This window comes from Cydia strobilella, chromosome 24 (assembly GCF_947568885.1).
Source record: "Cydia strobilella chromosome 24, ilCydStro3.1, whole genome shotgun sequence".
Taxonomy (NCBI): Eukaryota; Metazoa; Arthropoda; class Insecta; order Lepidoptera; family Tortricidae; genus Cydia; species Cydia strobilella.
This window is the reverse complement of record NC_086064.1, coordinates 5,575,049-5,599,930: the sequence shown is the minus strand read 5'-3', so window position 1 is coordinate 5,599,930 and position 24,882 is coordinate 5,575,049. Positions and strand designations below refer to the sequence as shown.

General features: G+C 47.9%; 8 protein-coding genes and 1 pseudogene across 8 annotated transcripts; all 9 read left to right on the top strand.

Moving 5' to 3' along the window:
* The first annotated feature begins 694 nt into the window (after positions 1-694).
* Positions 695-1,006, top strand: LOC134752436 (histone H4). Its single transcript, XM_063688143.1, has one exon. The coding sequence runs from the start codon at positions 695-697 to the stop codon at positions 1,004-1,006; it is 312 nt and encodes a 103-aa protein (XP_063544213.1).
* Positions 1,007-2,830: 1,824 nt separating this feature from the next.
* On the top strand, positions 2,831-3,511 carry LOC134752351 (late histone H1-like). The gene has a single exon (XM_063688032.1). The coding sequence runs from the start codon at positions 2,831-2,833 to the stop codon at positions 3,509-3,511; it is 681 nt and encodes a 226-aa protein (XP_063544102.1).
* A 754-nt stretch (positions 3,512-4,265) lies between these two features.
* On the top strand, positions 4,266-4,640 carry LOC134752359 (histone H2A). The gene has a single exon (XM_063688038.1). The coding sequence runs from the start codon at positions 4,266-4,268 to the stop codon at positions 4,638-4,640; it is 375 nt and encodes a 124-aa protein (XP_063544108.1).
* A 797-nt stretch (positions 4,641-5,437) lies between these two features.
* LOC134752238 (histone H2B) lies at positions 5,438-5,815 on the top strand. The gene has a single exon (XM_063687866.1). It carries the CDS (start codon positions 5,438-5,440, stop codon positions 5,813-5,815), a length of 378 nt encoding a protein of 125 aa, XP_063543936.1.
* Positions 5,816-6,818: 1,003 nt separating this feature from the next.
* Positions 6,819-20,144, top strand: LOC134752435 (uncharacterized; annotated as a pseudogene).
* Positions 10,247-10,927, top strand: LOC134752043 (late histone H1-like). Its single transcript, XM_063687604.1, has one exon. The coding sequence runs from the start codon at positions 10,247-10,249 to the stop codon at positions 10,925-10,927; it is 681 nt and encodes a 226-aa protein (XP_063543674.1).
* LOC134752045 (histone H2A) lies at positions 11,682-12,056 on the top strand. Its single transcript, XM_063687606.1, has one exon. The coding sequence runs from the start codon at positions 11,682-11,684 to the stop codon at positions 12,054-12,056; it is 375 nt and encodes a 124-aa protein (XP_063543676.1).
* LOC134752044 (histone H2B) lies at positions 18,353-18,730 on the top strand. The gene has a single exon (XM_063687605.1). It carries the CDS (start codon positions 18,353-18,355, stop codon positions 18,728-18,730), a length of 378 nt encoding a protein of 125 aa, XP_063543675.1.
* Positions 20,145-23,625: 3,481 nt separating the features above from the next.
* On the top strand, positions 23,626-23,937 carry LOC134752434 (histone H4). Its single transcript, XM_063688142.1, has one exon. The coding sequence runs from the start codon at positions 23,626-23,628 to the stop codon at positions 23,935-23,937; it is 312 nt and encodes a 103-aa protein (XP_063544212.1).
* Positions 23,938-24,882: the final 945 nt, after the last annotated feature.

The window sequence follows — 24,882 nt, the reverse complement described above, 5'->3', positions numbered from 1 at the left end:
TTTCTTTGAACAAACACTTGCGTAGATAAATCGATCGATCGATCACTGCATGGTCATTACGAAAAAAAAAAAAAAAAAAATATATATATATAATTTACACATAACCAACCGTACACAAAATGTACGGAGGTATATATGAAATTTAACTGCAATACACGAAATACTACTATACTGTAAGGATTATTTAAGAAAGAACTTATTTCCTATAATAATAGGAGTTAACACACTAATAGATTGGAAAGTAAATTAAAATCGTCACGTGACTCTCATATTAAGCGCTATTTTATTATATCGACAAAATTATTACCACTGATTGAATGCTTACAAAAATATTAGAGGAGAAGAATCCTTCACAAGAGGATCTAATCCGTAAGCCGGCCGCCGTTTTTATAGTATATATTATCCCCTACGTCTAAACCTAAGTATCCAAAATTAATTTAAATATCATATAATATGAAATTATTTATCAATAGGTATATATAATATTATATTTCTTTAGATATATGAAAAGTAAGTCAAATAATAATGCTCTGATATATCTTACCCCGTCCCCCGTCGCCCCGCAATAGGGTAAAACGTATAAATAGCGGCAAAATGATGGCTAGCTAGCTATTCCACTCGTGTCGACGCGCGGCGCAAGTCGTGTGTTGAGTATTCCGTTCGAGAAGTCTAATCTCTACTACAACAAGTCGCAATGACCGGTCGCGGTAAGGGAGGTAAAGGTCTGGGGAAAGGAGGAGCCAAGCGCCACAGGAAGGTGCTCCGTGATAACATCCAGGGTATCACCAAGCCCGCCATCCGTCGTCTCGCCCGCAGAGGTGGCGTCAAGCGTATCTCCGGCCTGATCTACGAGGAGACCCGCGGCGTTCTCAAGGTGTTCCTCGAGAACGTGATCCGTGACGCGGTCACCTACACCGAGCACGCCAAGAGGAAGACCGTCACCGCCATGGACGTCGTCTACGCTCTGAAGCGTCAAGGCCGCACCCTCTACGGTTTCGGAGGTTAAGCGCTGCACTGTCAGCGTCGTCGCGCGCGATATCGTGTAATATGTACTAACGTGGGTATTACCGTATCGCGCAGACGCAAATAAAAAAAAAAAGGCCCTTTTCAGGGCCGCAAATAATTCTATGATACGATTACGATAAAAAGTTTCAGTAGCGACACAGACGGACAAACAATCGATCTCTACCCATCCTATGTTATCCAAAATATCTACTAAATAACTACTAATAATCTAGTATCGTCGTAGGTGGTACGTACATTTATTACAATTACTTACTTACCCGGCACCGCGCAACACTTCTAACTTCTACAGCGTCCAGCTCGTAAGCATCGCTTGTGCTAAGTATCTATTGATACCAGAGGAAGCGAAACAATCCAAAATTGAACCACGAGCGGTACATACAAAATTGGAATCTTGAGGGTTTCATCAACATTTTTAGTTTCACCACACCAACCCGAAGAAGAAAATATTAATTAACTGGTAAAAGATATATATATATATATTTTTTTTTTTTTTTTTTTTTTTTTTTTTTTTTTTTTTTTTTTTTTTAATAACACCATCATATACTTATAAACAATCACATGCAACCGCACACACCACATTTTACTTTACCCGCGAACCTCACCTGACCTGTGAGTGATCTGCTACTGATAATGACGACTAGTCGATGAACTGACCAATTAGATAAAGGATTCGCAAATAGTGCACAAAACGGACAGGGACACCCAACATCCCCGCACCCACTCACCTCACTTTACAAAAAAAAAAAAAAAAAAAAAAAAAAAAGAAAGTATAATATAAACACAGGTTTTAGACTTCTCGTGTTCCTATGATGATGAATACATAATATTTAGGTACTTACATATAATATATACATATCAACCTAAACAGATTTTTATGTCAAAATAATTTATATCGTTTGTTCCAATATCAACATTCAGATAATATCATACGTTAAATTATTATAAATAAATACGCCGGACCAAAAACTAAATAAATCTAAACGACGACCTACACGAGACTCTTACCTACTACGATGCCCGCACGCACGTGTCGCGCTGTATGATCCTCGTAGAAGAAGAGAGTTTAACTATACGAATTATAATAATATTCATTAATACGATATCTTAATGTATAATATAACATAACATAATTATTTAAATTTAATATAAAGTACCTATCCCGTTTTACGTCGGTACCGGCAGAGAGCAAACCACTGAACGTAGGCAATGCAATCCAAGTCGCGGTACGGCTGTTTTACGACAGTGAAGACAACAAGTCAAAATAACATTATAAATATAATTTTCTAATGTTGTTATTGTGTCACATCTATCTATGGTATCTTCGCATTTAACTGGAGGACACATAATAGTGTTAGATGTGATTTTAATTAAGAAAAATCACTTTTTAAACTGACCCGAGGTGTCCGCAACCTATAATACCAAAAGTAAAGTTCTCTCATTCGTTTATCGGCGTTCCAAATCCTAAAACTTCTATTAAAATACGTATATCAATTCATAAAGAATGTATATGTGCAATTTTATTATAATCATTATAATATAATTCACTATAAATTTAGTTTAATCATAAACGAGTAAGTGAAAACTTGGAAGTGTTATTACGAGAAAACGTCCCGCGACATGAGGGTCTGCGTTACGGTTAAGCCGGAGTATATATAAAAAGTGGCGCCCCCAATAAGCCGTGTTTAGTACTCGCCAGCGCAGCGCTCCGCTTACACGCGTCCGCTGTATTCTCTTTGCGCAGTTTGTGCGATTTACTAATTTACTTTACTTACTTACTTGACGATTAATAAATAAATAAATAAATATGGCCGACACCGCAGTTGCTGCCGACGCTCCCGCCCCGGCGACGCCCGCGAAGAAGCCTAAGGCGTCCGCCTCCGCTGGCGCTAAGAAGCCTAAGGCGAAACCCACCCACCCTAAGACGTCCGAGATGGTTAACAGCGCCATCAAGGAGTTGAAGGAGAGAAGCGGTTCGTCCCTGCAGGCTATCAAGAAGTACATCGCCGCCCAGTACAAGGTCGACGCCGAGAAGCTGGCCCCTTTCATCAGAAAATATCTTAAGAGCGCAGTCGAATCCGGCGCACTCATTCAGACCAAAGGCAAGGGCGCGTCCGGCTCCTTCAAACTGGAGTCGAAGTCATCATCGGCCGGCAAGAAGCCCGCCGCGGCCAAGAAATCTAGCGCCGCTAAATCTTCAGCCGCCGCTAAGAAGCCCGCCGCAGCTAAGCCCGCTAAGGCGAAGAAGGCCGCTGCGTCCCCGGCCAAGCCTAAGGCCGCCACGAAGGACAAGAAGGCTGCCGCCGCCAAGAAGAAGCCCGCCGCGAAGAAACCTTCCACCCCCGCCAAGGGCAAGAGCGCCGCCGCGCCTAAGGCCAAGAAGACCGCGAAGCCGCCGACCAAGAAGCCTAAAGCTCCCAAGCCCAAGAAGGCCGCGGCCGCTCCCAAAGCGAAGCCCGCCGCCAAGAAGGCTGCCTCGAAGAAGTAAGAAGACTGCGTCACATTGTCGTCGTCGTACTTACATCGGCCGTGATGGTGGAGGATATGTCGATTGTCGTCGCTATATATCGTATATACGACGACGTGTCGCCTGTTCACACGCCTCTCGTCATACGCCTGTGCGCGTTAAACGCACATCAAAAAGCCCTTTTCAGGGCTAACAAATTTATTCAAAGGTTCATATCGCCTCTGTTTCATTGCAATAAGCACACACACACATACATACACGAGTCGATCGATCGCAATCAATATAAAAAGTCAATCTCAAATCGAGTCTTATGGCAAAAGTCTCAAGATTATTGATGATCTCACTGATAAGACTGATTAGGTTAGGTTTTCATGAATACTTACACAGAATATTTTCTTATCGATGGTGAATGATGATAAATATAACTGTATTATTTGAAGTCTTAGATTTACAACAACAACAACTACATAAATATAAGTATATAATTTACGGAATATTTTTTGTTAATTGTGTCATTTTTATTAGGTATACTTTGATGTATAAATTGAAATGTTTTTATTTTATATCTATCTCTTTCTAATTTGCGCTCTTGCACGCGACTCGTTGATTGGTCGATCGGGCTCGTGTTATGTCGGCTCGTTGTATCCCCACTATCAGCGTACACCGTGAACGTATAAAATAAAGGCAACTACTAAAAAAGAGCGTATACACTCGCAAGCAAGCAATCGTGCTCTCGTTTCGTGTGTGTAAACTAAACTTAAATCTCTCTTTAAACATGTCTGGACGCGGTAAAGGTGGCAAGGTTAAGGGAAAGGCAAAGTCCCGTTCTAACCGTGCCGGACTTCAGTTCCCCGTCGGTCGTATCCACAGGCTTCTACGCAAGGGCAACTACGCCGAGCGCGTCGGTGCCGGTGCCCCGGTGTACCTAGCCGCCGTCATGGAGTACCTGGCCGCTGAGGTTCTCGAGTTGGCAGGCAACGCCGCTCGCGACAACAAGAAGACCAGGATCATCCCTAGGCATCTCCAGCTGGCGATCCGCAACGACGAGGAGTTGAACAAGCTCCTCTCCGGTGTGACCATCGCCCAGGGTGGTGTGCTGCCTAACATTCAGGCCGTGCTCCTGCCCAAGAAGACCGAGAAGAAGGCTTAAGTGTACTCACTTCTCATCAGGCTACATCTCTAGCGGTAACACCCGGCGTTTGGTGAATGTGGCCTCTGTTATATTCCCGCCCGAGTGACCGTTACAAAAGGCCCTTTTCAGGGCCACAATATGATTCTGTGATAACGTTGTAAGTTTCATGGCATAACGCATACGTGTATGATGTCATTCGATCGATCAATATAATTATATCATATACATATATATGAACGATGAATGAATGAATGAATGTTATTACTTACGGTAAGTAGATAATTCTGAATTCTAATAAGATTATTTTTCTGATTGCAAAACACATCACTACACACGTCTCTATATGAGAGACTTGAGACATCGTTTCGTCAAGAAGTATAATAAATAAACGACAAATAAAGGTAATGTGATGGCTCAGAGCTATTACTTGCTCATCTACAGCAGTGTGTCACTGTAACAACAACAACAATAGTAAATAAACATAAAGCTATATACATTTAAATAATATAATTGTTATCCGCCTACGGTTTTGAACAAAACTGATGATGGTATAATCTATACGGCATTTGATATATTTTATAATCAAAATAATAATACCTATATGTAAGTAATATCAATACGCGCTCTCACTCCCCACCATGCCGACCGACGATACTAATGATGCACGAACGCTATTGGTCGATATACCGCGAGCGCGACGCTCGATCTTTAATCCCCTATTTCCCGTTCTCCGCTTTAACAAAATGAGCGCAACTTAGTACGAAATTTTTATTCTCAGTTCGACTATCGTACTGTAAGCATCTAACTATATCACAATGCCACCCAAGACTAGCGGTAAGGCCGCCAAGAAATCCGGCAAGGCCCAGAAGAACATCTCCAAGTCGGACTCGAAGAAAAAGAAGAAGCATAAGCGCAAGGAGAGCTACGCCATTTACATCTACAAGGTGCTCAAGCAGGTCCACCCCGACACCGGTATCTCCAGCAAGGCCATGTCGATCATGAACTCTTTCGTGAACGACATCTTCGAGCGCATCGCCGCCGAGGCCTCCCGCCTCGCTCACTACAACAAGAGGTCCACCATCACCAGCAGGGAGGTGCAGACATCCGTGAGGCTCTTGCTGCCCGGTGAGCTCGCCAAGCACGCCGTCAGTGAAGGCACCAAGGCCGTCACCAAGTACACCAGCTCCAAGTAAGCGTCCGTCGTTCCTCGTATGCTATCTGTCTTCTCAATACACTTTTAGTGTAATGGGTTTAGGTAGTTCGTATTGCGACACGACACGCTGCGAGAGTGTGGTTTGTACAACAACCAAAAAGGCCCTTTTCAGGGCCACAAATACGTTCTGAATATATAATATAAGAAGTTTCTAGATAGCCGTGCATACGGTGTCAATCGGTATCAACACGAAAGTTGTATCAACATGTAAGAGTATTAAATAAGGAATCAACAATACACACATACACTTAGTGTATGCATATGTGTAACGTGAGACGTTATGGATATTAAATTTAGGTTAGGTTTTTATAAAATAAGTAGTTATGTTAGGTTTCGCGGAGTTAGGTTAGGTTTTGAATGACATTATAAAAAAAAGTTAGGTTTGATCGGTTTGAACTTTGACCTAACCTAACCTAACTCGATCAAACCTAACTCCGCGAAACCAAACATAACCTGACATTATAAAAAAAAGTTAGGTTAGGTTTTGAGTGACAAAAAAAAAAAACCTAACCTAACTTTGACCTAACCTAACCTAACTCGATCAAACCTAACTCCGCGAAACCTAACATAACCTGACCTAACTTATAAACCTATTTTATAAAATACTAACCTAACTTTAATAACCTGACCTAACTCGATTGAACCGGCTATCGAGGCGAATTTCGATAGCGATGACTGTTATTTAAATGAAATATATGTATGTATGTATGTATGTATGTATTTATTTATTTATTTATTTATTAATTAATATTTCAATTATATTATTGTTATTCTAATCAGAAATTTTGTGTTGGTGAGAAAGGAAGAGGGGCGAGGGGGACGTGTATGTGAATTTTATAGCCCTCTCGCTCACACGGACACTAACCCCGTCCCTTTCCGACCAGCCAGCACGTATAAATAGCGACTCGCTGGCGAAAAATCGCTTATTCCCTCTCGTGACTCGTTAACGTAACGTACACGCACGCGTATTATTATTATTCACAATGGCCCGTACCAAGCAGACCGCTCGTAAATCCACCGGTGGTAAAGCGCCCCGCAAACAGCTCGCCACCAAGGCGGCCCGCAAGAGCGCGCCCGCCACCGGCGGCGTCAAGAAGCCCCATCGTTACAGGCCCGGCACCGTCGCCCTCCGTGAGATCCGTCGCTACCAGAAGAGCACTGAGCTTCTGATCCGCAAGCTGCCCTTCCAGCGTCTGGTGCGTGAGATCGCTCAGGACTTCAAGACCGATCTGCGCTTCCAGAGCTCTGCCGTTATGGCTCTCCAGGAGGCCAGCGAGGCTTACCTCGTCGGTCTCTTCGAGGACACCAATCTGTGCGCTATCCACGCCAAGCGTGTGACCATCATGCCCAAGGACATCCAGCTGGCTCGCAGGATCCGCGGTGAACGTGCCTAAACCACCACGTTTAAACTGGCACGGAGCAACATCACAGGACGCAGTCTGCGCGAACGCATACGGTTACATTATATGTATTATTTTGTACCACGCGTTTTGCGTCTGGACGTGCGAACGTGACGCTTCTGTCAGTCATATATCAAAAGGCCCTTTTCAGGGCCACACATGATTCTAAAATTCACAATTGTTTCTTTGAACAAACACTTGCGTAGATAAATCGATCGATCGATCACTGCATGGTCATTACGAAAAAAAAAAAAAAAAAAATATATATATATAATTTACACATAACCAACCGTACACAAAATGTACGGAGGTATATATGAAATTTAACTGCAATACACGAAATACTACTATACTGTAAGGATTATTTAAGAAAGAACTTATTTCCTATAATAATAGGAGTTAACACACTAATAGATTGGAAAGTAAATTAAAATCGTCACGTGACTCTCATATTAAGCGCTATTTTATTATATCGACAAAATTATTACCACTGATTGAATGCTTACAAAAATATTAGAGGAGAAGAATCCTTCACAAGAGGATCTAATCCGTAAGCCGGCCGCCGTTTTTATAGTATATATTATCCCCTACGTCTAAACCTAAGTATCCAAAATTAATTTAAATATCATATAATATGAAATTATTTATCAATAGGTATATATAATATTATATTTCTTTAGATATATGAAAAGTAAGTCAAATAATAATGCTCTGATATATCTTACCCCGTCCCCCGTCGCCCCGCAATAGGGTAAAACGTATAAATAGCGGCAAAATGATGGCTAGCTAGCTATTCCACTCGTGTCGACGCGCGGCGCAAGTCGTGTGTTGAGTATTCCGTTCGAGAAGTCTAATCTCTACTACAACAAGTCGCAATGACCGGTCGCGGTAAGGGAGGTAAAGGTCTGGGGAAAGGAGGAGCCAAGCGCCACAGGAAGGTGCTCCGTGATAACATCCAGGGTATCACCAAGCCCGCCATCCGTCGTCTCGCCCGCAGAGGTGGCGTCAAGCGTATCTCCGGCCTGATCTACGAGGAGACCCGCGGCGTTCTCAAGGTGTTCCTCGAGAACGTGATCCGTGACGCGGTCACCTACACCGAGCACGCCAAGAGGAAGACCGTCACCGCCATGGACGTCGTCTACGCTCTGAAGCGTCAAGGCCGCACCCTCTACGGTTTCGGAGGTTAAGCGCTGCACTGTCAGCGTCGTCGCGCGCGATATCGTGTAATATGTACTAACGTGGGTATTACCGTATCGCGCAGACGCAAATAAAAAAAAAAAGGCCCTTTTCAGGGCCGCAAATAATTCTATGATACGATTACGATAAAAAGTTTCAGTAGCGACACAGACGGACAAACAATCGATCTCTACCCATCCTATGTTATCCAAAATATCTACTAAATAACTACTAATAATCTAGTATCGTCGTAGGTGGTACGTACATTTATTACAATTACTTACTTACCCGGCACCGCGCAACACTTCTAACTTCTACAGCGTCCAGCTCGTAAGCATCGCTTGTGCTAAGTATCTATTGATACCAGAGGAAGCGAAACAATCCAAAATTGAACCACGAGCGGTACATACAAAATTGGAATCTTGAGGGTTTCATCAACATTTTTAGTTTCACCACACCAACCCGAAGAAGAAAATATTAATTAACTGGTAAAAGATATATATATATATATTTTTTTTTTTTTTTTTTTTTTTTTTTTTTTTTTTTTTTTTTTTTTTAATAACACCATCATATACTTATAAACAATCACATGCAACCGCACACACCACATTTTACTTTACCCGCGAACCTCACCTGACCTGTGAGTGATCTGCTACTGATAATGACGACTAGTCGATGAACTGACCAATTAGATAAAGGATTCGCAAATAGTGCACAAAACGGACAGGGACACCCAACATCCCCGCACCCACTCACCTCACTTTACAAAAAAAAAAAAAAAAAAAAAAAAAAAAGAAAGTATAATATAAACACAGGTTTTAGACTTCTCGTGTTCCTATGATGATGAATACATAATATTTAGGTACTTACATATAATATATACATATCAACCTAAACAGATTTTTATGTCAAAATAATTTATATCGTTTGTTCCAATATCAACATTCAGATAATATCATACGTTAAATTATTATAAATAAATACGCCGGACCAAAAACTAAATAAATCTAAACGACGACCTACACGAGACTCTTACCTACTACGATGCCCGCACGCACGTGTCGCGCTGTATGATCCTCGTAGAAGAAGAGAGTTTAACTATACGAATTATAATAATATTCATTAATACGATATCTTAATGTATAATATAACATAACATAATTATTTAAATTTAATATAAAGTACCTATCCCGTTTTACGTCGGTACCGGCAGAGAGCAAACCACTGAACGTAGGCAATGCAATCCAAGTCGCGGTACGGCTGTTTTACGACAGTGAAGACAACAAGTCAAAATAACATTATAAATATAATTTTCTAATGTTGTTATTGTGTCACATCTATCTATGGTATCTTCGCATTTAACTGGAGGACACATAATAGTGTTAGATGTGATTTTAATTAAGAAAAATCACTTTTTAAACTGACCCGAGGTGTCCGCAACCTATAATACCAAAAGTAAAGTTCTCTCATTCGTTTATCGGCGTTCCAAATCCTAAAACTTCTATTAAAATACGTATATCAATTCATAAAGAATGTATATGTGCAATTTTATTATAATCATTATAATATAATTCACTATAAATTTAGTTTAATCATAAACGAGTAAGTGAAAACTTGGAAGTGTTATTACGAGAAAACGTCCCGCGACATGAGGGTCTGCGTTACGGTTAAGCCGGAGTATATATAAAAAGTGGCGCCCCCAATAAGCCGTGTTTAGTACTCGCCAGCGCAGCGCTCCGCTTACACGCGTCCGCTGTATTCTCTTTGCGCAGTTTGTGCGATTTACTAATTTACTTTACTTACTTACTTGACGATTAATAAATAAATAAATAAATATGGCCGACACCGCAGTTGCTGCCGACGCTCCCGCCCCGGCGACGCCCGCGAAGAAGCCTAAGGCGTCCGCCTCCGCTGGCGCTAAGAAGCCTAAGGCGAAACCCACCCACCCTAAGACGTCCGAGATGGTTAACAGCGCCATCAAGGAGTTGAAGGAGAGAAGCGGTTCGTCCCTGCAGGCTATCAAGAAGTACATCGCCGCCCAGTACAAGGTCGACGCCGAGAAGCTGGCCCCTTTCATCAGAAAATATCTTAAGAGCGCAGTCGAATCCGGCGCACTCATTCAGACCAAAGGCAAGGGCGCGTCCGGCTCCTTCAAACTGGAGTCGAAGTCATCATCGGCCGGCAAGAAGCCCGCCGCGGCCAAGAAATCTAGCGCCGCTAAATCTTCAGCCGCCGCTAAGAAGCCCGCCGCAGCTAAGCCCGCTAAGGCGAAGAAGGCCGCTGCGTCCCCGGCCAAGCCTAAGGCCGCCACGAAGGACAAGAAGGCTGCCGCCGCCAAGAAGAAGCCCGCCGCGAAGAAACCTTCCACCCCCGCCAAGGGCAAGAGCGCCGCCGCGCCTAAGGCCAAGAAGACCGCGAAGCCGCCGACCAAGAAGCCTAAAGCTCCCAAGCCCAAGAAGGCCGCGGCCGCTCCCAAAGCGAAGCCCGCCGCCAAGAAGGCTGCCTCGAAGAAGTAAGAAGACTGCGTCACATTGTCGTCGTCGTACTTACATCGGCCGTGATGGTGGAGGATATGTCGATTGTCGTCGCTATATATCGTATATACGACGACGTGTCGCCTGTTCACACGCCTCTCGTCATACGCCTGTGCGCGTTAAACGCACATCAAAAAGCCCTTTTCAGGGCTAACAAATTTATTCAAAGGTTCATATCGCCTCTGTTTCATTGCAATAAGCACACACACACATACATACACGAGTCGATCGATCGCAATCAATATAAAAAGTCAATCTCAAATCGAGTCTTATGGCAAAAGTCTCAAGATTATTGATGATCTCACTGATAAGACTGATTAGGTTAGGTTTTCATGAATACTTACACAGAATATTTTCTTATCGATGGTGAATGATGATAAATATAACTGTATTATTTGAAGTCTTAGATTTACAACAACAACAACTACATAAATATAAGTATATAATTTACGGAATATTTTTTGTTAATTGTGTCATTTTTATTAGGTATACTTTGATGTATAAATTGAAATGTTTTTATTTTATATCTATCTCTTTCTAATTTGCGCTCTTGCACGCGACTCGTTGATTGGTCGATCGGGCTCGTGTTATGTCGGCTCGTTGTATCCCCACTATCAGCGTACACCGTGAACGTATAAAATAAAGGCAACTACTAAAAAAGAGCGTATACACTCGCAAGCAAGCAATCGTGCTCTCGTTTCGTGTGTGTAAACTAAACTTAAATCTCTCTTTAAACATGTCTGGACGCGGTAAAGGTGGCAAGGTTAAGGGAAAGGCAAAGTCCCGTTCTAACCGTGCCGGACTTCAGTTCCCCGTCGGTCGTATCCACAGGCTTCTACGCAAGGGCAACTACGCCGAGCGCGTCGGTGCCGGTGCCCCGGTGTACCTAGCCGCCGTCATGGAGTACCTGGCCGCTGAGGTTCTCGAGTTGGCAGGCAACGCCGCTCGCGACAACAAGAAGACCAGGATCATCCCTAGGCATCTCCAGCTGGCGATCCGCAACGACGAGGAGTTGAACAAGCTCCTCTCCGGTGTGACCATCGCCCAGGGTGGTGTGCTGCCTAACATTCAGGCCGTGCTCCTGCCCAAGAAGACCGAGAAGAAGGCTTAAGTGTACTCACTTCTCATCAGGCTACATCTCTAGCGGTAACACCCGGCGTTTGGTGAATGTGGCCTCTGTTATATTCCCGCCCGAGTGACCGTTACAAAAGGCCCTTTTCAGGGCCACAATATGATTCTGTGATAACGTTGTAAGTTTCATGGCATAACGCATACGTGTATGATGTCATTCGATCGATCAATATAATTATATCATATACATATATATGAACGATGAATGAATGAATGAATGTTATTACTTACGGTAAGTAGATAATTCTGAATTCTAATAAGATTATTTTTCTGATTGCAAAACACATCACTACACACGTCTCTATATGAGAGACTTGAGACATCGTTTCGTCAAGAAGTATAATAAATAAACGACAAATAAAGGTAATGTGATGGCTCAGAGCTATTACTTGCTCATCTACAGCAGTGTGTCACTGTAACAACAACAACAATAGTAAATAAACATAAAGCTATATACATTTAAATAATATAATTGTTATCCGCCTACGATTTTGAACAAAACTGATGATGGTATAATCTATACGGCATTTGATATATTTTATAATCAAAATAATAATACCTATATGTAAGTAATATCAATACGCGCTCTCACTCCCCACCATGCCGACCGACGATACTAATGATGCACGAACGCTATTGGTCGATATACCGCGAGCGCGACGCTCGATCTTTAATCCCCTATTTCCCGTTCTCCGCTTTAACAAAATGAGCGCAACTTAGTACGAAATTTTTTAACTGTGACGTTGACGGGAACGCACGCGCTTGAGCACGCTCTCGAGACTTACGCACCCTACCCAACTCACTAGTTGTCGTGTGTTAACGCCAGTGTTGTGCAAGTACATAATAAATAATAATAAAGGCGATTTATTATTATTTATTATTTTAAATTCAGTGGCCCCCAGTGTTGAAAAGACCTCGCTGAGATCGTTTGCTGGTGGAAACCTAACGGTGCCAACTAAAGCCACCAGGCGCTAGCGGGGCCGTTTGTCGGTGGTGCCACAAACGGGGTTTACAAGCCCAGTCTCAACCCACTGCCATCTGTATTTTATCTTGTGCTCACGCCTGTGTTAATTACAGGTCAACACGCCGACACCGCACACACACGCCACAGCCATGGGCATCTATAGGACGCCTACCAAGGGGACGGAGGCCACATCGGAGGAGGACTCGGCCGCGGCAGCGGCCTCGACGGGGGTGATGCGACCTCAGGCCAACGACCAGCTCACGCAAACCCCTTCTCCGGACGTAACGGAGTGCACAAAGCCAAGGCGCTTACCAGCTTGTGGGAGCTACACGGGGTCTTCGGCGTCAAGTGACTCGGAAGAGGACCTTGACTTCGAAGACTCCGTGGGGGGCTCCGACGAAGGCTTGGGCGCTGAGGCCAGATGCACCTCCGGAACGCCCGGGGACGGGGAGGCGGAGCAGTCAGCGACCAAACAGGTCCCAACACGTTGTGACTTGTCACGCGATGACTCATCGCCGCTTGACTTGTCACCACGTGGTGGTAATGCATTGCGCGCCGAGAGTCCACTGCCGCCGCCGCAGCCGGCCGGCAACCTCATCACGCCGGCCAACTCACCGCATCGCCGCCAACAGTCACCTTGCCGCCCTCAGCCCGGCCTCGAGATGACCGGGGCCTCCTGGATGGCGATATTCGAGAAACTCGACAGAGTAGCTCGGGGATCGCTAGACAGTTGCACCCTCGGCCCGCTCGAGGCGGCGCTGCTCTCAACCCTGTTGACGCACTCTAGGGCGCGCCAACAGAAGAGGCGACGGGACGAGGACAGCCCGCCGGCACAGGAGGAGAAGCGGGAATGTAACCGCATCACTCCTGTGGCGCGTGGGCCTACTCAACCCGCCGTCTGCCCACAGGTCTCGCAGCCGATGGACACGATAGAGCCAGCTACACCCGCCGCCGGAGGCTCACAACAGCCACCGCCACGCAAAGTGCTATTACCCACGCCGGTAGTAAGCGCCAACGCGTACGCGGAAGCGGCCAAATCGCCACCTAAAACCGCCACTTCTCTGCCCACAGATACCGCAACCAGCAAGAAGAAGAAGCAGCAGGCGCCGCCCCCGACCAAGAAGGCCAAACCGCCCCAGATCCTGGCCGAGGTCCTCCCAGACCCGGCCCACCACCTGAGGGCCATCAACAAGCGTCTCGGTTTTGAGGCCAAAACCGAGAACGTCGAACCGACCGGGGTACGGTTCTATCCCAGGACCGGGGAGGAATACCGAGTGGTATTCTCCTACCTCAGCAGCGAGCAGGCCCTCGACCCGAGGATCCAGTTCGTCAAGCATCCGGAGAAGTCGACCCTACCAATGAAGGCTGCAATCCGCGGCCTACCGTCAAGCATGACGGTGCAGGACGTGAAGGACGCGTGCGAAACAGAGGGGTATACTGTATCACATGCACGCTTAATCTCCACAGGCAGAGGACGAGGAGGCACCATCTTCTTCGTCCAGCTCGACGGCACGGAGCGAGAAAACCCTGGTTTTCTGGACCTCACAAGCATCGCGAACATCAACACCAAGGTTCGTGTCGAACCTTGGAGAGGTAAACCCGGGCCACCGCAATGTTATCGGTGCCAGGGCTTTAGGCACTCTTCACAGGGATGCCATCGACCGGTGCGATGCGTGAAATGCGCCCTGCCGCACTTGTCACACCAGTGCACGCGACCGAGAGAGGAGCCAGCAACGTGCGCAAATTGCTACAAAGACCACCCGGGCAATCACAAGCAATGTGAGACATATTTACAGGAGCTGCGCAACTGGCGAGGGGGCACCCGCTCCTACTCACGCCGCCCGCCAACCCGCCGCCCGCAACGAGGCCCGGACACTAGGGCCTCGGACACGCCTAACCTGGTGGAGGAGTCTTCCACAGGCTCCCTAATGGCACCCGCCAACCTGCCGAGGCAACGCCAGCCCGGGCAACGCAGACTGCCGCAGCCACAACACAAACCGCAGAGGATGTCGCAAGCAGAGATCGACACCACAGCGTTGCGCAGGGACATAGTTGCCGCGGTGCAAACCGCGGTAACTGCGTCCCTGAAACCAACGCTAGACGAGGTAGTGTTAGCTATTAAGTCTCTGTCTAGGCCTGACCAAACTCAGGCCTAGCTCACCCCAGCAATAACGCAAGTTATTCGCCAGCTACACTCTTTTACGGCCTAAAAGAGAAAGATTTAAGGGTAGTATATTGGAACGCGCAGACATTAAGCGGTAAACTTAATGATCTGCGCACTTTTCTCCACAGCCAAGACGTCGACATCATGCTGATTTGCGAGACAAAGTTGAAAGCGTCCAACACGCTTTCAGCCAGTGGGTACATCGTGTACCGCCTCGACCAGGCAAACCCGGAAACCGGGTACGCTTACCGAGGCCTAGCAGTCATTGTCAAGAGGACAATCATCCACCAAATGGTGGACATCGACCAGCCAGCCTCACTATCCGCACTGGGGATAGATATCAAACTACAAAGGCATAATCTGCGCTTGTTTGCTATCTACAGGCCCTGCGGACACTGCCGACCGGCAGAGATGCGCGCCGACCTCAAACGACTACTGGTGGACTCCCCCGTGCCGACCATCCTGGCCGGGGACTTCAACGCCGAGCATTCCGCTTGGAACTCCTCCGCGCACTCCCAAGCGGGAAACGTTATCTACCAGATCGTGGAGGACCTCGATCTGGTAGTGGGAGGGCCCTACGAGCCCACTCACTATCACGGCTCAGACGTGTACAACAGGGGCACCACCATCGACTTTGCGATCTCTCGCGGAGTCGATACACTCATGAGGCACCAGGTATTTTACGATCTCACATCCGACCATAGGCCGGTGCTCCTGACCATCGCAGACCAACCGACGACGAGACTCAACAGAGGACCCGGACGCCGCTACGACTGGACGGCTTTCACAGAAGCCATGGTAAATTCTCCCCGTACAGGTCCCATATCGACCGCAGAAGAGGTCGATGCAGCAGCAGCCACAATCACCGGAGACATCAAGGCGGCCCTAGCCGAGGCCACCCACATCATCCCGCCCACAGACCGGCGCAAACCGCTCCCGAGGCCGCTTCAAGCGCTTTTGGAGAAAAAGCGCTGGTACAGGAAACAGTGGCAAAGGACTAGGGCTCAGTCTGTAAAGACCGAGCTCAATCGTCTGGAGCGATTGTTAAAGGACAAACTCAACGAGCACAGAGCTGCAAGCTGGGAAGCGCACATCGATAGCCTAACCGATCACGTTCCTTCCATCCACAGGTTATGCAGACAACTCAGCTCGAAACCCGAGCCGATACACCCACTAGAGGACGACACCGACGGAATCCTGAAATACGCAGCCAAGGACAGAGCGGAAATACTCGCTCGCAGCCTTGAGCAGCAATTCAGGCCCTTCCCCGACACAGACCCGCAACACACAGCGGACATCGTACAGCACGTCAGAGACTATCTCAACGTGCCGGTCGAAACCCACGATGATCCAATCTACTTTTCTCCTTCACAGGTCAAGGCGACTATCAGGCACCACTGCAATCCGAAGAAGGCACCGGGCCCCGACGAGATCCCGAACATGGCGCTCCGCCAACTGCCGCTAAACACCTTAGCGGCAGTGGCGCGCCTGTTCAACGGGATCTTGCGGTCGGGGCACTTTCCCACCGTCTGGAAGACGGGACGGGTCATCGTCCTTCCCAAACCCGGGAAGGACAGAAGAAAGCCGGAGAGCTACCGGCCTATCACGTTGCTATGCAACCTATCAAAGGTATTCGAGAGGTTGCTGCTCCGGCACCTCTCGCCACACATCCAACCCAGGCCGGAGCAATTTGGTTTCAGGTCTCAACACTCCACCACGTTGCAGCTCACCCGTGTCCTACACCACATGGGCATGGCGCTCAACAAAAAGGAGTACACAGTCGCTGTCCTCCTAGACATGGAGAAAGCTTTTGACCGAGTCTGGCACGAAGGTCTAATATACAAACTTTCTCTGTCCACAGCACCCCGCCGCATCGTGAGAATCATCGCATCATTCCTAGCAGACCGACGCTTCCACGTACAAGTGGAAGGCACGGTGTCGCAGGACCGCCCAATACAGGCAGGAGTCCCCCAGGGGAGCTGCCTATCGCCCTCGTGCTATGCGCGCTACACCGACGACATACCAGTCGTAGGACAAGCGCAACTAGCCCTCTTTGCTGACGACGCCGCTTACTATGCTTCATCTTTTCAGATGCCGCATGCAGTCTCCAAGATCCAGCCGACGCTCGACGCCCTTCCTGACTGGCTCTCCAAATGGAGGCTATCAGTCAATGTGGGCAAAACGCAAGCGCTCATCACAGGGCAAGCGCGAGACTTGCCCGCACCTCCTTCTCTTTTAGGACAACCGCTCACGTGGTCACCCACAGTGAAATATCTGGGGGTGACCATAGACAGGCGGCTCACCATGCAGAAACACACGGCGGAGACAATCAGACGAGCGAAAACCGCTCGAATGAACCTCCGCCCGGTTTTCTGCAGCAAGCTCCCTGTACGGACCAAAGTCGGTCTGTACAAAGCTTACGTCCGCTCTCGACTAACCTACGCTACACCAGCCTGGTATTCTTTCTGTTCCAGGTTCAACAAGCAGAGGATGAGGAGCCAGGAGACACTCTCGCTACGGACCATCGTCGCAGCAACCCGATTCGTCAGCAACGCAGCCATCGCCGAGTACCTGAAGTGGCGCAGCCTGGACGAGTTCATCGAGCGTCTCGCGCGGGTCATGTATGACCGCGCGGACAACTGCAGCCACGACCATCTACGAGGGATCGCGCCACACTACACACGACCACCGGACCTACACGGGGCTCGGCATCTCCCCCGAGCCCTCCTACACAACGACGACGACGACAACAACGAAGAAGAGGAAGAAGAAGACGTCGTCGACGACACAACAACACCACACACACTCGGATGACACCTAAGAAGCACACGCCAGCCTAAACTGCCGGTCGCCTTCACTGCGGCCCCGAAACCTGGCCCCGCTCAAACGGTATCACCAGGCTAGGGGTTGCGGGGTTGGATAACGGCCGGTAGCGATAAAGCTGGCCTACACCGGATCGCGCAGCCGTCCAAAAATCGACGGTGGAAGACCGCCCCACGAAGATGGGGCGCGAAAACAGATTCAGTCTCCGCAACAGGGATGTTGAAGAGACCCCTCACACCCTCCCAAAAGGGTATCGAGATGACATACATACGAAATTTTTATTCTCAGTTCGACTATCGTACTGTAAGCATCTAACTATATCACAATGCCACCCAAGACTAGCGGTAAGGCCGCCAAGAAATCCGGCAAGGCCCAGAAGAACATCTCCAAGTCGGACTCGAAGAAAAAGAAGAAGCATAAGCGCAAGGAGAGCTACGCCATTTACATCTACAAGGTGCTCAAGCAGGTCCACCCCGACACCGGTATCTCCAGCAAGGCCATGTCGATCATGAACTCTTTCGTGAACGACATCTTCGAGCGCATCGCCGCCGAGGCCTCCCGCCTCGCTCACTACAACAAGAGGTCCACCATCACCAGCAGGGAGGTGCAGACATCCGTGAGGCTCTTGCTGCCCGGTGAGCTCGCCAAGCACGCCGTCAGTGAAGGCACCAAGGCCGTCACCAAGTACACCAGCTCCAAGTAAGCGTCCGTCGTTCCTCGTATGCTATCTGTCTTCTCAATACACTTTTAGTGTAATGGGTTTAGGTAGTTCGTATTGCGACACGACACGCTGCGAGAGTGTGGTTTGTACAACAACCAAAAAGGCCCTTTTCAGGGCCACAAATACGTTCTGAATATATAATATAAGAAGTTTCTAGATAGCCGTGCATACGGTGTCAATCGGTATCAACACGAAAGTTGTATCAACATGTAAGAGTATTAAATAAGGAATCAACAATACACACATACACTTAGTGTATGCATATGTGTAACGTGAGACGTTATGGATATTAAATTTAGGTTAGGTTTTTATAAAATAAGTAGTTATGTTAGGTTTCGCGGAGTTAGGTTAGGTTTTGAATGACATTATAAAAAAAAGTTAGGTTTGATCGGTTTGAACTTTGACCTAACCTAACCTAACTCGATCAAACCTAACTCCGCGAAACCAAACATAACCTGACATTATAAAAAAAAGTTAGGTTAGGTTTTGAGTGACAAAAAAAAAAAACCTAACCTAACTTTGACCTAACCTAACCTAACTCGATCAAACCTAACTCCGCGAAACCTAACATAACCTGACCTAACTTATAAACCTATTTTATAAAATACTAACCTAACTTTAATAACCTGACCTAACTCGATTGAACCGGCTATCGAGGCGAATTTCGATAGCGATGACTGTTATTTAAATGAAATATATGTATGTATGTATGTATGTATGTATTTATTTATTTATTTATTTATTAATTAATATTTCAATTATATTATTGTTATTCTAATCAGAAATTTTGTGTTGGTGAGAAAGGAAGAGGGGCGAGGGGGACGTGTATGTGAATTTTATAGCCCTCTCGCTCACACGGACACTAACCCCGTCCCTTTCCGACCAGCCAGCACGTATAAATAGCGACTCGCTGGCGAAAAATCGCTTATTCCCTCTCGTGACTCGTTAACGTAACGTACACGCACGCGTATTATTATTATTCACAATGGCCCGTACCAAGCAGACCGCTCGTAAATCCACCGGTGGTAAAGCGCCCCGCAAACAGCTCGCCACCAAGGCGGCCCGCAAGAGCGCGCCCGCCACCGGCGGCGTCAAGAAGCCCCATCGTTACAGGCCCGGCACCGTCGCCCTCCGTGAGATCCGTCGCTACCAGAAGAGCACTGAGCTTCTGATCCGCAAGCTGCCCTTCCAGCGTCTGGTGCGTGAGATCGCTCAGGACTTCAAGACCGATCTGCGCTTCCAGAGCTCTGCCGTTATGGCTCTCCAGGAGGCCAGCGAGGCTTACCTCGTCGGTCTCTTCGAGGACACCAATCTGTGCGCTATCCACGCCAAGCGTGTGACCATCATGCCCAAGGACATCCAGCTGGCTCGCAGGATCCGCGGTGAACGTGCCTAAACCACCACGTTTAAACTGGCACGGAGCAACATCACAGGACGCAGTCTGCGCGAACGCATACGGTTACATTATATGTATTATTTTGTACCACGCGTTTTGCGTCTGGACGTGCGAACGTGACGCTTCTGTCAGTCATATATCAAAAGGCCCTTTTCAGGGCCACACATGATTCTAAAATTCACAATTGTTTCTTTGAACAAACACTTGCGTAGATAAATCGATCGATCGATCACTGCATGGTCATTACGAAAAAAAAAAAAAAAAAAATATATATATATAATTTACACATAACCAACCGTACACAAAATGTACGGAGGTATATATGAAATTTAACTGCAATACACGAAATACTACTATACTGTAAGGATTATTTAAGAAAGAACTTATTTCCTATAATAATAGGAGTTAACACACTAATAGATTGGAAAGTAAATTAAAATCGTCACGTGACTCTCATATTAAGCGCTATTTTATTATATCGACAAAATTATTACCACTGATTGAATGCTTACAAAAATATTAGAGGAGAAGAATCCTTCACAAGAGGATCTAATCCGTAAGCCGGCCGCCGTTTTTATAGTATATATTATCCCCTACGTCTAAACCTAAGTATCCAAAATTAATTTAAATATCATATAATATGAAATTATTTATCAATAGGTATATATAATATTATATTTCTTTAGATATATGAAAAGTAAGTCAAATAATAATGCTCTGATATATCTTACCCCGTCCCCCGTCGCCCCGCAATAGGGTAAAACGTATAAATAGCGGCAAAATGATGGCTAGCTAGCTAGGATTGCCAACGGTACCCACCTGCACGGACGCACCCTACTCGCGCACCAGCTAATTCGTTCGTGTTTTTTCCTACGGAAAAAATAGGCGAATCGCGCCCGGCCCCGCCGGAGGGGACTACCAGCGTCTCCACTGAACCCTGCAGCCGCGAGGACCCGAACATGGACCTCGGCCGGCAGTAAAGCGTCGCAAGTGGACCCAAAGAAGATGAAGCCGCGCCGGGAAAACTCGCGACGGTCCCCCCTCGTCCCCGCGGATGAGGTGGGTAGATCGGAACGGGAAGTTTCCGGCATACCCGCACGAAACCCGCCTACGGAAACTGACCCCCCCGCTCACACGGGACGGGTAGGTAGTACGAAAAGCGGGTTTTCGCATCCACCCGCACCCACGACACCGCAGCCAGACGCCAAACACGACGACGAGCTCGCCGAGTTCAGCGACGTCCTGACCCCGACACCCGCTGACGGCTCCCCAGAGCCGTGGCAAGCGGCCGACGCGGCCCCGGGAAGCACCTTTTCCCCGATTTCACGGGAAGCCCTGTGCCGGCTTACCCCTCGTGAGTTACTGGATCGTGATCGCATCCTGGTGGCTCGCCTGGGGGAGGTCGGCAACATGTCTCCAGCCATGGAGGCGTGGATGGCGGCATACATCAGGCTGCAAGGGCATGCCCTGGGAGAGGCGGGAAAGCTGCTGCCTGAAGACGCCCCTCTACTCCGCTTCGTGGAGAAGCACCCGGACCTCCTGTCACCTTCGGCAGTGAAGAGGGGACCGGAATGCAGCCCTCCAGAGAAGAAGGAACCGAAACGGGTCTGCCAAAACCCGTCTCCGCCTACCGACCCGCGACTCCGCGCCCAAGCGAGAGCCGCCCTGCAACCCACACCAGGCCCCCACAAGGGCCCTGACAGCGCCACAGCACGCACCGAAGCCCTCAAGCCGGGAGCAATAACCTCCAACAGCAACAGCAGCTACGCGAAGGCCGCAGCCCTCCCCTCGGGCGCAGCCAACGCGCACACAGCGACCACCGGCAGCAAGGCTGCAAAAAAAAAAGACGATACCATTAAAAAAAACAACAGCACCCAAAAAAATAAAGATACCTGCACTAAAAAGAGCAATAGTGCCAAGCAGCCTTGCGGTGAAGATGATGTGGGTACTCAAAAAAAAAAAAAACTCAAGTACCCACCCATTTTCGCCGAAATTCTTCCCAACTGGCCGAGGGTCCTAGAGGACCTTACGCAAGTACTTGGGACACCGCCCTTCACTACGCCGATAGGGGAGGGCATCCGCTTCGAACCCCGCTCCGAGGAGGAATACCGCATGGTAATTCGCCACCTATCCAAATTGGAAAAAGAAGCGACCGCTGCCATCACAGAAGCCGAGAAGAAGGGAGAGACCTCAGACATCATTAAGCCGCTTTTCAACATCTACGGGCTGGAGAGCGAGAAGCGGCTCAAAGTGGCCGTTAGAGGCCTCCCCATCAACACGCCTTCAGAGGAAGTCAAGACCGCCCTGGAGAAGCTGGGCCACCCCGTAGAATACGTAAAGGAGATCAACGCGAGAGCGGGACGCCCGGGCTGCATTTACTTCGTTCAGCTCGCGGGGACTGCCCGGGACCACGCGGGCATCTACGGGGTGTCTGAGCTACTCCATCTGAGGGGAATCAAGGTGGAGGCATGGCGCGGGAAGAAGGGGCCCGCGCAGTGCCACCGCTGCCAAGGTTTTGGCCACTCCTCTCATGGCTGCCACCGACAACTGGCCTGCGTCCGCTGCGCTGAACCGCACTGGGCCGGCCAGTGCACGAGACCACTGGAAGTAGAAGCCACATGCAGGAACTGTAGGGGACCGCACCCAGGAAACCACAGAAACTGCCCTGCTTTCAAGAGGGCTTACCGCCTATGGAAGGCCGGGAAATCATATTTCTCGGCCCCGTCGCGCCCAGGCCCCATCACCAACGCCACGGTCGCCAAGCCCACGGTGGAAGAGTCGGCGCCTTCAACATTGATGGCGCCGGCAAACCCCCCCACCCAAAGGGGGGTGGTACGACCGCAGCCGGCGAAGGAGCCCGGAACCGCTGCGAAAATGAAGCCCACACTCAAGACTGCCACCACGAAAACAGCGTCAACTCAAACGACGTCTGCCCAGACTCCGTCAACAGCTCCGGCACCAGCCCTCGAAACTGCCGCACGCCCCACGCCGCCGCCAGCACTAGCACCCACCTACTGCACACCCCCGGATGCCAACGACCCCTTCGACGCCCTCGTCTTAGAGGTCTTAAGCATGCCGGTCGGACCCAGAAGCCCCAGACGCGTCACGCCGCCGCCAGCGCCAGCACCCACCTACCGCACGCCCCCGGCTGCCGACCTCTTCGACGACCTCGTTGCGGTCTTGAGCAGCCCGGATGGACCTAGAAGCCCCAAACAATAACAACAACAACAACAGGGCCATACGAGCCCGCTAAGATGCCAGCCCACTTTTTGGGCCTCAAGAGACCCGCCCGTTGTAACGGGCGGCGGATAGAAACCGCCAAAGATCCAATGTAAGGATGGGAAGGCAATTCGCCCCTCCTTCGGAGGTGCGAAAGAAGCAATGGAAGCTAGCTAGCTATTCCACTCGTGTCGACGCGCGGCGCAAGTCGTGTGTTGAGTATTCCGTTCGAGAAGTCTAATCTCTACTACAACAAGTCGCAATGACCGGTCGCGGTAAGGGAGGTAAAGGTCTGGGGAAAGGAGGAGCCAAGCGCCACAGGAAGGTGCTCCGTGATAACATCCAGGGTATCACCAAGCCCGCCATCCGTCGTCTCGCCCGCAGAGGTGGCGTCAAGCGTATCTCCGGCCTGATCTACGAGGAGACCCGCGGCGTTCTCAAGGTGTTCCTCGAGAACGTGATCCGTGACGCGGTCACCTACACCGAGCACGCCAAGAGGAAGACCGTCACCGCCATGGACGTCGTCTACGCTCTGAAGCGTCAAGGCCGCACCCTCTACGGTTTCGGAGGTTAAGCGCTGCACTGTCAGCGTCGTCGCGCGCGATATCGTGTAATATGTACTAACGTGGGTATTACCGTATCGCGCAGACGCAAATAAAAAAAAAAAGGCCCTTTTCAGGGCCGCAAATAATTCTATGATACGATTACGATAAAAAGTTTCAGTAGCGACACAGACGGACAAACAATCGATCTCTACCCATCCTATGTTATCCAAAATATCTACTAAATAACTACTAATAATCTAGTATCGTCGTAGGTGGTACGTACATTTATTACAATTACTTACTTACCCGGCACCGCGCAACACTTCTAACTTCTACAGCGTCCAGCTCGTAAGCATCGCTTGTGCTAAGTATCTATTGATACCAGAGGAAGCGAAACAATCCAAAATTGAACCACGAGCGGTACATACAAAATTGGAATCTTGAGGGTTTCATCAACATTTTTAGTTTCACCACACCAACCCGAAGAAGAAAATATTAATTAACTGGTAAAAGATATATATATATATATTTTTTTTTTTTTTTTTTTTTTTTTTTTTTTTTTTTTTTTTAATAACACCATCATATACTTATAAACAATCACATGCAACCGCACACACCACATTTTACTTTACCCGCGAACCTCACCTGACCTGTGAGTGATCTGCTACTGATAATGACGACTAGTCGATGAACTGACCAATTAGATAAAGGATTCGCAAATAGTGCACAAAACGGACAGGGACACCCAACATCCCCGCACCCACTCACCTCACTTTACAAAAAAAAAAAAAAAAAAAAAAAAAGAAAGTATAATATAAACACAGGTTTTAGACTTCTCGTGTTCCTATGATGATGAATACATAATATTTAGGTACTTACATATAATATATACATATCAACCTAAACAGATTTTTATGTCAAAATAATTTATATCGTTTGTTCCAATATCAACATTCAGATAATATCATACGTTA

Bases quoted from the DNA above. Each gene is read 5' to 3' on its own strand.
- LOC134752434 (XM_063688142.1), top strand. From the start codon at position 23,626: ATGACCGGTCGCGGTAAGGGAGGTAAAGGTCTGGGGAAAGGAGGAGCC.
- LOC134752351 (XM_063688032.1), top strand. From the start codon at position 2,831: ATGGCCGACACCGCAGTTGCTGCCGACGCTCCCGCCCCGGCGACGCCC.
- LOC134752436 (XM_063688143.1), top strand. From the start codon at position 695: ATGACCGGTCGCGGTAAGGGAGGTAAAGGTCTGGGGAAAGGAGGAGCC.
- LOC134752045 (XM_063687606.1), top strand. From the start codon at position 11,682: ATGTCTGGACGCGGTAAAGGTGGCAAGGTTAAGGGAAAGGCAAAGTCC.
- LOC134752238 (XM_063687866.1), top strand. From the start codon at position 5,438: ATGCCACCCAAGACTAGCGGTAAGGCCGCCAAGAAATCCGGCAAGGCC.
- LOC134752044 (XM_063687605.1), top strand. From the start codon at position 18,353: ATGCCACCCAAGACTAGCGGTAAGGCCGCCAAGAAATCCGGCAAGGCC.
- LOC134752043 (XM_063687604.1), top strand. From the start codon at position 10,247: ATGGCCGACACCGCAGTTGCTGCCGACGCTCCCGCCCCGGCGACGCCC.
- LOC134752359 (XM_063688038.1), top strand. From the start codon at position 4,266: ATGTCTGGACGCGGTAAAGGTGGCAAGGTTAAGGGAAAGGCAAAGTCC.